The sequence below is a fragment of the Emydura macquarii genome, unplaced genomic scaffold, assembly GCF_026122565.2.
Source record: "Emydura macquarii macquarii isolate MOO-44397 ecotype Brisbane River unplaced genomic scaffold, CSIRO-AGI_Emac_v2 contig_480, whole genome shotgun sequence".
Lineage (NCBI taxonomy): Eukaryota > Metazoa > Chordata > Testudines > Chelidae > Emydura > Emydura macquarii.
This window is the reverse complement of record NW_027130617.1, coordinates 2914035-2926297: the sequence shown is the minus strand read 5'-3', so window position 1 is coordinate 2926297 and position 12263 is coordinate 2914035. Positions and strand designations below refer to the sequence as shown.

Genomic DNA, 12263 nt, shown 5'->3' with positions numbered 1-12263 from the left:
AGGATCTCAGAGCCTGCACTCCAGCCTAAGCTCAACTGTCTTCAGCATAGTTTTACAGCCCTGCGAGCTCTACTTAGCTGACAAAGGCCAGCCACTGGTGTTTAATTGCAGTGTAGACATACCCTGACAGGACTCACTAATGCTTCTAGCTCTGGAGAACCAGGGCACATTAGTCGTTGTCAGATTTATGCCTTTGCTTCCATTAAAGTCAGTTTCTCATTAATACCAGCTGTGACCAGTCTGATCTCACACCATGTATTTCTCTTAGCTTGTGGCCTGCCCCTAGTAATACTGTGACCATATCCCATAAGAGTTGTTCCTGTCTATTGGTTTCTGTGTGTCTTGAAGCAATGAGCATTTGCTTCATTTTACCAAACTGTACATGTTAGTTATCTCCAGTACACAAGCATGGAGAGGATTTTCAAGGATGCTCACTCACTGCTGACCTAACTCTGCTCCCACTGACGTCAACAGGAGCAGAGAAAGGCCAATACCAAACGTGCTTTTGAAAACCCCATCCATAACATTTAGTGATCATGTTTTTCCATTTATATTATTTAGTTGTGAATTTAATTAATTCTTTTGGTGTCTTAAAAAGAGATGATTTTATTATGAATGCAAAAAGTCAAGCACAGTATCTGTCAGAATATGATATGCCATCCAAGTAGACATGCTTAAATTACCCCCACACTAGCTGACACCCCGTTACTGTTGTGTAATTGTTACACAGAAATGCTTTATGTCAGATATTGTCAGGATTTCCTTGTGGGGAGGAGACAGGGTGCAGTTTATCTTTACTAATTAATTACTAACATAAAGGGCTATGTTGGGACTGATGCTATGTACAAGGAGAAAAGAGGGTGTCGGAAACCAACCTCAATTCCAAATCTTTGTGCTAGTAGGCCAGATAATCCACCCTCTATACAGGGAAATGAACCAGTATAAGGGGAGCAAATGCTGCACTCTTTCCAAGGGTGTAGCAGTTGCTGTTTTGCATGCTCTTTCAGGGCTCTCAGAGATTTTTTCCTTGGGCTACCATGAAGGTGGTGCACCTCCACCATGACTGTGGCTTAAAAGTCACAACAACATCCTTAATTTCTGGTGTTTAGTAATGGACTGCAAGTTTGCCATAATGTGATTAGAACTGAGATTAGTGTGGCTATAATTTCAATCTTTTTATACAGTCTATTAGTTCAAAATGTTTGTATATTTTCAAAGCAAGAGAAAGTTAAAAGAGAATAAAGAAAACATGAGTACATTTTAAAAGAGATGAGTAAAATTAACTGAAACAATGGTAATGCAAAATCTAAAGAAAACATTTGCTACCACAGAACTCTAGGAAGTGCATTTTACGATGCTGCCACAATATGGTTTGCTGTAGAGATGGGACGAATACTTGATTCATTCATGTACAGTGCAATTTCCAGCTATGCATATTTGTACAACTACTTTAATTAAAATGATAATACTTGCTATAGGAATGGTGAACTAGTGGTCACTGAGATTTGCTTTGGCTATTCAAATTCTGCTTATAGAAATGTATACTTTTAAAAGTTTATTTACAGAGTTTGATTTTGTTGCACTTTAAGAATAATAATTTTCCATCCTCTGATTATCTTGCCTTTATATCTTATCGCGTTAACCAATTACTGAAATTTGAGTCAGTCTTCAGTGTATAGCATTAGCTGCTATTCTGGGTTTAGTCAAGAAGTAAAAAAGTAAATTCGTCCCTTCCCTAGTTGGCTGCACATAGAAAGAATTTGCAAACAGAAGCAAATTTAGAAGAAATATAAAAGCGGTAAGCAGTACCTGACCAGAAAGGAGTGGAGGAAGGGGGGACAAAGCTGTAGTCTGGAGGAGTTACAAAAGAAAACCCACAGAACAAAGAGGGGGCTTAGAGAAAGAAAGAGAAAAAGAGAGAAGCAAAAGAATATTGAAATATTGGCAAAATATTTAAATATTAGTATTTTTATTATGTAAGTCATTGGTAATAAGGAAACTAAGGTTCCCCATTGAGGAAGTCTGGAAGGAAACTGACTGTGAAAAGTGGAAAATGTAGATCTATGATTTAATTTTTCAAAATTACATTTTTCAAAAACAAAAAAATAAACCCATCTATTTTGGGTTTGGCAGAAATTTAATTCTGGCAGAAATTTAAACTGCTTTTTCTTATAAATAAAGCTGTTTCTTTTCTTAATATATTTAAAAATGAGTTTGGCTCTGATTCAGCCAGGTTCTTATACATTTGTCTAAGTTTATGTACATAAGTAGTCCCATTGGCATCCACAGAACAATTCACATGCTTAATTTAGGCATGTTCTTAAGTACCTGATTAAACTGGGCCTCACACCATGCACGTAGGAATCAGAGCATTCTGCTGTAGCAGCCATTAAGATCAATGGGAATTATGTGCACGTTTCATATTCTCTAAGGACTAAATGATATTTTGGATCCATATATTCTACTCACATGGAGTTCAATGGGCACACACAAAAGCAGACTTTGGCTCGGGTACTTAAACTTGTAAAGCCAGTATGCTAGCCCCTGCTTTGATTCATAAATGTAATGTATGTTCAGGCAATCAAAGGGTTAAGGATACACTAATTAAATCTCCAATACATTTTTATAGTAATCAGGTTGCTGGGCACCCAACTGCTCTCCTTTGAGTGACAGTACGGTTTCAGCTCACAGAAGAGTGGAGTGCATCTCCATTTTTGTAGGTGCAATCATGATGCATGCAAAATCAGTCTGAAATGAAAACTGGGACCAAAGAACAGACCATAGCACCAAAACTCAGCTTTGTTTACATTCATCTTAAGAAAAAAGAAAGGTACGTCTAGATATGTTGACATATTTGATAGCTGATGAGGTATCCTCATGCCTAGGGAAAGTGTGCAATGAACATTTAAAAAGAGGAGACAAGTCCTGGGACACTGGGAGATTAAAAAGAACCACTGGACAATTTTCTGAAGTAAGGGAAAAGTCAACTTAATTTTAGGTACAAAATAATAATTCAGTTCTAACCACTAACTATTGAGAGAACAGGGACTCAAGTAGGTCAGCTTTAAAAATCACACTTTGCCTGAAATTCTGAGAAATAACATGGAAATTGTATTGAATAATATCAGAAATTACAGGAAAATCTAACAGCCATTTAATATTCTGACCTTCAAGGAAGAAATAAATAACACCATTAAAATAAAATATGAATAAAAACTTTTTTCTATTGTCCTAGAAAATCAGGTGATTTGAAGCTGCCTTACGGATTTCATATTAGCTCAAAACATTTGTCATTAGTGCTTAATAGGAAGCTCTACTGCAGACTTTGAGAAAAGTCTAAGTGTCTAAAAAATGCTCTGAGTCAGAAATGACTTTCTCTGTTGATGCTGTGAAGTTTTGCCCAATGTGTAACAAATACTATAAAGGTATCACAAAAAAAATGAGACTTGCATCATTACGGAAGATGAATTTTTTACAAAAAAAAAAAAGAAAGAAAAATCCAAACAGGTGTTCATATAAACAGAGCTGTGCAAAATATCCGTATCAAATCTCCACTCAATCTCAGATTGAAGTTGGAAGCTTGACATATTTATTTGCCTCAGCATGTGCTTGTGAAAATCTGGTGAACATGAGCTCAGGTTATTCACCCAGATGGAATTAATTCAGGCTCCCTTCCAACAGCTATCCCTTCTTACATTAGAAGCCTTCAAATGAGAGCAAGAGGTGGTCAGAGAAGAACTGGCTGGGTGAAGAGTCTCCTCGGGGAATGAAGTGAGTTGAACTCAAATGTCCAACAAAACTGCAGGGGCTGGTTTGATTACAAACCTTGCTAACAAAATTTCAGAGTACAATTATCTAACTGCTCTGCAGATCAAACATTGCAGGGTTCACATAGCCTAAATATGAGGGTATTCAAATGCCAGGTTGATGAAAACTAACAGAACAGCTGTAAAACTGAGAAGCATGAGTTGCAGATAGTCTGCTATCAGAGATACTTTGCTAAAAATAATTTGAGGACATGACAATGCTTCAAAAGTAATCCTTTGTGATGAATTGGTGTATGTTTGTAGCTATCAAATTTCAATCTCCATTTTGTTTTGTGAACACCATTTTGCTTATAAAACTGCACAATTACTATCAGTGTTCCCTTTTAACCTCCAGGGTGGACTGGGATTCCTGGTGGTGTTGACAGAGGGCAAAACACATACAGCAATCATGGGTTGTTAACCTGGAGGATTTCTTATGGAAGCACCTCTGGAAAATGTTTTAGCTACCACTCAGAGAAACCCATTCTCTCAGATGGCCCTGTAATCAAGCAGTGGATCACCTGAGAAAGGGACTTGAAGCAGCTCCTGGTGATCACCTAACAAAGGAGACTGCAATTTTATAAAAAGGACTCACTCCAGTAGAGAGGGAAATAGGGAGAAGGGCGGACCAGGCCCAGAGAAGGCTGTGCAGAAGAAAGAGAGAGAGGAAAATCCTGGATCCCTGAAAAAGGATTCTGGATCCTGAAAATCCTGGATTCCTGAAAAAGTCAACTGACCAAATCCCAAAGGACTTTGTGAGGAAAGTGAGACCAGGTTTTGTGTGCAGGTTTTGTTGTTTTTCTATCATCTGTACCTCTTGTGCTGTCTAAGAATAAAGTATGTTCGTTTAGAAATTCCTTTGCAGAGTCTGTGTGTTACTTGCTTACATTGTCACATACTCCCCAAAAAGGGAAACAGTAAACCAGCTTCAGTGGAACTCTGAGGGCATCCAACAGCTAATGGGGAGGCTAGGGACAGTGGGAGCTATTTTCAGAGCCTACCAAGAGGGGTATCAGATATAGTGTCTGTACCTAGAGCATGTGCCTAGAGGCCCAAAGTCAGAGAGACAGTGCTTAAACTCTGCCCCGCCTCAGCAGCTCAAGAGCACACCAGACCCAAGGTTTGTACTCTAAGTACTACAGTCTGGAGAGTGACCAGGAAGAAAAGCTCATTCAGGTTTATAATACAACCTTCAAATCCATTCATCGAAGTATAATCCAGGATCAAACTATCTGGGTTTTATCATCAGAATTGTGATTTTATTAGGTTTTACATGAGGAATCCGAGAATTGAGAGACTTCTCATCAGTTTGGCCTAGCAGAAATTCTTCCAGTTTCCACCAGCAAATGTAGTAAAAAATGTTTGAATTTCAACACAGCACAAATCCAGGCCTGCCAAACCTCCTGAGTGGAAAGTGCCCCACATTTATTTCTCTTGCTCTTCCATATAATTGCTTTTGAACTCCTGTCATGGAAATTTTTATTTCTGGAGTGGAGTGGAATATGCACGATATACAATATTTTATCCTACAGGAATTTGCAACAGTGCTAATTCTGCTTTACATCAATACTCTTCAATGTGATACTGATGCCTGCTTCCGGGCCTCCCTCCTCTCAGCTGGTGTAAGTAAAAAGAGGAAGTGCTTTCTTTCTGCTCCTCTCTGACAGTAACAAAATAAACACAAAGGTCAGTCAGGCAGGGGACATTCTTCACAGCAGTCAATGCCCTGGCATTCCATGTCAGATAGGTTTGGGGGGAAAAGAGGAGAGAGATTGAGAGGGATGGTGAAAGGAAAGGAGATAAGGTAATGGGGGGAAAAAGATCATTTTAAAAGAGACATGGACTGAGAATTACTAGGAACAGTTAGATGTGAAGTCCTGAGAGAACATGGAATACCCTATGAGTTCTTTCAGTTTACACTACACTTACACTACAATTAAGCACCTTTAGCTGGCCTGTCTCAGCTGACTCAGGCTCACAAGGCTATAAAACAGCAGTGCAGACGTTTGGGCTTGGGGAAGTGGGAGGTCCCAGAGCTCAGGCTCCAGCTTGAGCCTGAACATCTGTACTGAAATTTTACAGCGCCCATAGCCCAATCCCGAGTCAGCTGACACAGGCCAGCCATGGGTGTTTAATTGCGCTGTACATATACCCATGGAAAACAATGAAAGAAAACAAGAGAAGAAAGAAAAGAGGAAACACGATGATAGAAAGAAACACACAGAAAAACAGGGAAAATGGATGAAAAATAATCTTAAAATAATCTGTCCTAAAAGTCTACTAATGCTCCTGTTTTACCAAATAAAAGTGAAAAAGTCTCTTGCAAATTGTATATGCATGTCCATGGAGTACAGATTAACAAGTGAAAAATCTAAGAAGAAATCTAGTAAGTGAAAATGATGGAATAGTCAAAATCACTGCCACGAGACAATGGGCTGGACTGTATCTTCATTCACAGCAGTCTTCATATTGTTGAAGTCATCATTAATTTTTATTTTATTTATCTGGTGCAGTGCTAAGACGTGGCCACTGCCTGAAATGCTGTGAATGCAGTTCTTTTAAACAACACTGGACTTCTAGAAAGGCAATAACAACTTTACAGACTTTCCTTCAAACTGGAAGACGTTACATGTTCATAAGAGCAATATATTACACATATTGCAAGCAACCATGGTTATTGACTCCAAAAATCTATAGTGTTTTAACAGGTATTATACAGCATGTATTTTGAAAACTCTTTTAGAAGTAATTTACAGGCTTGCAATTTATGGCCTTAAAAATAGGTATAAAAAAACAAATGAGATGATTCAACAAATTACATATTTCTTGAAAAACTGTGTGTCTCTCTTTATTGAAAACCTATTTTACAAAATTGTGATTATATTAGATGATTGATCCATTTAAATTCCAATCCAAGATTAGAGATGGTTACTTATTTATGCATGTAACTGAAAACAGTGCAACTTATGTAAACATCTGCAAAAAGAAGGCAGATTCCAAGTGACATCTCTCACTTGCATTTCTAATACTTTTTAACACCAACCTGATTTTAAGTTTGGCAGCAAGGAAGTCTCATTAGACATATTCATAAACCTGTTGGCAGACCTGATTATGCTTAGCTGAAGAAAAATCCTTGCTGAATGCATTACCATATTAATTGGTTATATGTCCAAAATGAAGATGTTTTAAATATCATTATGCTTTTAGTGTTAAATTGACTGCAAATAATTTGTAAAATGATAATACTCACAGTTGCTGCTTGCTTTATTACTCCTTTGTCCATCTGAATTTTCAGATTCCTTATATGGAAACTGAAGAGTAGTATCCAAACTTCGGAAACCTTCTTTGAGAGAGTGGTGCCTGTAGTACTCTACAAGTTCCTTTGAGGAAGAGAGAATGAAACATTATTGGAAATTTAATTTGCATTCTTTTACATAGTAAAATATACAGTTAATGAAAGTTTTCTTGTACAGGTGATCTTATCATTAGAGCTGAGCAAATAATTGATTTTTCAGTTCAGTGGCCAGACACAAACAAAAAAAAATTCTGAAAAATAAATTCACTTGGTTTCATCCCAGAAATGGAAAATCAAAAATATTTCTTTCAGGTCAAATTGACATTTTGTTTTGAAAATGCTGTTTTGACATTTCCAAAATCTTTTTTCCAGCTGAAACTATTTGCTGAATTTTACCTGGATTCGTGAACAGTTTCAGTGCCCTGAAAAATGCATTTTGGTGAGTTTACTATTTGCTGAAAAAGTTCCACCCAGTTCTATTTATAATGGATAATTGCACAGTAAATATACATAAAGCCATGTTACCTAAAATATTTACTCACTGCATAGATGAGCTCAAGACCCTATTTGTATCACTGCCTATTATTTAGTACATTGTACTTGTATTACTAATGCTTTGACTCAAATTTATATGACAAAAAGTCCTACTTCTTGGATTTTACTCCTTTCCATCAGGTTGATTAATTAATATCTGCCTTATAGAACAAAGGTAGAATGGGAAGTCAGTTGCTTGCTAACTACACTATCTTTACTTTCGCATCCACAAATTCTTTTCTGAAAACACAGACACCAGATTGCAGTGTGATCCTTGTAATCAACAGTTGGACCAAGTAAAGGTTTCACACGTAATTTCATAAGATAATGTGCATTGCATCAAGTGGTACCAGGGAACAAGTCAAGAGTACACAGCTTCTCACATTCTCCCTGGCTCCAATCTGAGAAATATATATTTCATAAATGAATTGCCAAAATAGCATATGGAATCAAAGGAGGTGCAATACATGGAGGACAGTGTTTTCAGTTCTTACACTAAATATGAAGGAACACCTCCAAACATTAAGAACTCATGATCTTTCTATGCTGTATTGAAATCTAGTATGCAACTCTTAGGGCTTGTTTATATGGTGGGGTGCGGACAAGGGGTCTGTGATATCTAAAGCACACTAACATATTGCGCATTAATTGATCTGTGTAGACCTTGTTGGTGCACATTAAATGTTCCCTAGTTCACTTTAACGTATGTTTGTTAAAGCGCACTAGGGAGCATTTAGTACACACCAGCAGGGTCTATGGGGACCAATAAATGTGGGACGTTAGTGTGCTTTAGAAATCATATCCCCGTGGTGCACATTACTGTGTAGACAAGCGCTTAGATTTGAATGAAGGCAGTCTGTGGACTGGATCAACAGACTTACATTAATAAATTCAGTACAGAGTTTCTCTACAGAGTAAGAAGTAAGGGTAAATGTTGAGTGGGAAAATCAAAGCAAACACACTTCACTTAATTATTCTGTTCCTTCAAGCATGGCATTTCATTCTTCAAAATCAAATACAGCAATTCACTTATTGTAAACACTTAACTCCCATCACCAATTGATTCAATAATCCCATTCTGTTCAGCCATGTTTAAGTTTCCAAAAACCAAATAAACCAGGCCAAGCTTCAGTCCAAATAAGGAAAAAGCAGTAAATTTCATTCTGATTTACAAACAAGCCCCTCCCCCTTCCCCAATCAGCCTATGCTCTTCTACAGAAATCCACAGTGGTCCATGCAAGAAATTAATTCCAACAAATAAAATGATCCTTAAATTATTCAGCCAAGACCTAGTGCACTAAGTGTAAGTTTATGAAAACACTTTTAATTTAAACTTCTGAACTTTGGAGCTCTTCAGTCCCACTTTGGACAGTGTGTATGTCTCAATAGCTGGCTCAAAGGTAGAGAGTCTAAATCTAAAATAAAATCCACGCCTGCTTTTAGTAGTTCACAACCACTGACCTCCAGGCACTACAAGTAAACAGAAAAGCCAGGAACAAAAAGAAATATGTGGGCTTCCATTTTCTTACATTAACACAGCAGGGCACCCTTAATTCTCCACATAACAACCATAGTTTTCACATTATATTTGATAAACAAAAAGCAGGCTGGGAGAGCTCTTGCTTTTGTTTATTACCTCAAAAGAAATAGACTGTGCTATTGCAGGTCATTGCTTTAGGCCCACACGATAGCTGATTTGGTTTTCCCTGCCCCTTATAGATCCACTCTAAAAACTAATTTTGTACTGGATTTATTTGCTTCTTCTGGACAGTATGGATTATGTTCTTGGTTTTCTCAGCAAAGTAATTGTTCTATGGCACATGGCAACAGTGCTCACATAGATCCACCAGTCTGTTCTACCATTGAATGGCACACTCTGTAATGCTAAGGTTAAAGTGCCAAGCAACTTTTTCAAATGGAATGTTAACAAGGCCCATCTGCTACTGATGGGCCTTTTCAGTGCAAGTTTTTGATATCCTTGTTTGTCGCCTTTGATGGGAGCTCCATTCTTTTGCTTTCAACGCTGGCGATCCTGTAGTTATTTAGGATTCTGCAGCTTTCTTTTTAGATCTGTATCAAACAAACACACTATAAAGCTGTCTCATCACCACCTAAGGAAATTCTGCAGGATTTGACTCCAGATGAGATGCCTTGACAAGACAGAGATCCCTTTCATCATTTCCCAAATGGACTATTGAAATGTTTGTAGATCTATTTACCTCTTCGTTCATGCATTTGCAAGTTGTACTGAGCTCTCTTGTTATCAAAACTGAGATCTCTGGGCACACTGTTCTTGTTCTAAGAGAATGTCACTAGATTCCAGTTGCCAAGTGAAGACACATATCAGTTTGTGAAATCAGCTGAGAGTGTACTGTGCCAGGGGGTGTATGCTGCTCACAAATTAAGATTTCCTTGAGTTAGGATCACACTGAGTGTAGATCTCGGTTTACCTCCTTATTGCTCATGAAATGTTCTTGCTTTAAAGACTGGAAACCCTTTTTTCAGGGGCTAAATTTAAATCAAGTCTTAAGACTTCCTTGTTTTGCAGTGTCCTTCCCCATTCTTGCTTTGCATTGTCCTTTATTTGTATCTGTTTGTGGAGTACTTTGAGATGTATGCAGTGTAAGTGTTATTCAACTGATTGCTCTAAGTATAATGTATTGAACTTACCTTCCCTTAACAATGCAGCAGCAAATGCTTGCTTGGTGAAATTTTACAAATGCAATTGAGGTACTTTATTCAGATTCATTATATGTATGAGTGTTGTATTACCAAAACAAAATAAAGGGTCAGGATTCTTATTGAGAAAATCTTCCAAAGAAGAGTTCAGGATTCAAAAAGTTTTCTCCCCATTACTAGAGGATTCTGGGGAAACATTTTAAATCAGTAACAAAATGAAAACTCGCTGTACAAGGTTGTCATAATGCTTTGGGCTCAATCCTTGAGCGTGGCTCACCTGTGCTTGAGGTAGGACCTAAAGGTGGTAGGAGGAACCACTTTTGCATTTCCCAGTCTATAGTACTTTGGTCCCCATCATAAGTTAGAGCAGCTGTTTTACTTGGGCTGGCTGACAATGACCTCAATAGGCCATTACCTCAGATCAGGATTTCTTTAGTATGTCAGCATTCCAGTCACAGGCCCATTCTCTGGATATGCCCCCTTCGAGATAGAGGGACACAATGCTGATTATACAGCTTGCAGGACTCCTCTGCTGAAAGCTGAACACTTTGTTGAGAGTGCCATGGAGATAAGGTGCAGACAGCATTCTATATACACCATACATTCTGAACAGGTTTAGACGGAGCTGATCTGAACAGAGTTAAACAATGCAAAACTGAAAACCCCAGAGACCTAGAGACCTATCAACACGACTACTTTCACTGCAAGAGTAGAACCAGCGATAGAAACAGTAAGAAAAACCAGTTTGGGTAGAGACAACCTGATCACCAGACTGTGCTTGACAGGCACTGGGGTGACACAAAAACAAAATTTCTCTAGGAGCCACCAGGATAGCAAAGCCCCTGTTAGCGCAGACCAGGGAGCAGGATGGACAACGTCCTCCTCACTCCCCCGCATCTAAGGCTTATTAGATATGGAGGAGGGTCATTGTCTAACATACTCCCTGCCCTTTTTGGAGTGGTTAGCATGCAGGGAACACCACCCGGGAGTAATCTCTGCTCTCAGAAGAATCCACAGACTTTATCAGTTGCTGACCCCTGTGCTGGTTTCTTCCATCCTCCTCCTCTCAAGCACATTACTGTAAGCGCCCCAAACTGGCTCTAATTGTACATAGAACTAATTTTAAGCATACACCAACACCAGTGTCACTGACATCTAAGATGAACATCACAAATATATATAACACTCTAATTGGGAATAATGAACATGATTCTAACCTGGAAGTATTTCAGTAGGCCGCATTTCTGTAAATCTAGAGATCCAGAATGTATTCTAACAGCAGTACTTACATGGGAATTGCACGTTGAAAAAATCTAATCAATACTTACCATTAAATTTTTAAATTTCTTATTTTCTGCAATGTGAAAAAAGCCATCTCTTGTTAAAATCTTAATGTGTTTCACTTCGTTATTGTACCTGTGGGCAATTAATAACTTATGAATATAAATGTGTTTTTAATCAGTGGAGATCAATAATTACCTGAAGGCTTGCCCCAAAAACCACAACATGAATAAATTCTTAAGACAAAATATATATCCATGCCAATACACAGTTGATATCTAATTAACCAAATATATTTATTAGTGTATGAATGAAGATGCAGCCTGTGTTCATAAAAAAAAAAAAGACTACAAGTCAGTTCTAATTAGGCGATCCCATATCCTGCTTGCTTCAAGTTCATATTGAGGATTGATGTAAAAACAAACAAGACCCTCACAGTAATTTGTGCTGATAGAACACACTCTACAGAAATGTCTTTGCTAACATACTCTTTACTGAAATGTCCTAGAGACCCTAAGGACTTGAACTGAACTCCCCCCCACCCCTCATAACATCAAAAGGAGCTGAATCAGGCCTAAATAATTGCCCATTAGTATCCAATAGGCCAACCATCAGCTTATGTAAACTGGTGTCTTTCCATTAACTTCAGTGGAGATATGCTGATTTAG

At 38.0% G+C, this 12263-nt stretch overlaps 1 protein-coding gene across 7 annotated transcripts in view; it reads right to left on the bottom strand.

Annotated features, from left to right (window-relative positions):
- Positions 1-12263, bottom strand: part of VAV3 (vav guanine nucleotide exchange factor 3) — a 224929-nt gene that overhangs the window by 7738 nt on the left and 204928 nt on the right. For all 7 annotated transcript variants that reach the window (XM_067538336.1, XM_067538338.1, XM_067538335.1 and 4 more), the window contains 2 exons: positions 11643-11730; positions 7057-7186 (listed from right to left, as the gene is read on the bottom strand). In XM_067538336.1, coding sequence (XP_067394437.1) covers positions 7057-7186; positions 11643-11730 — 218 coding nt within the window. The remainder of the gene's footprint in view (positions 1-7056; positions 7187-11642; positions 11731-12263) is intronic.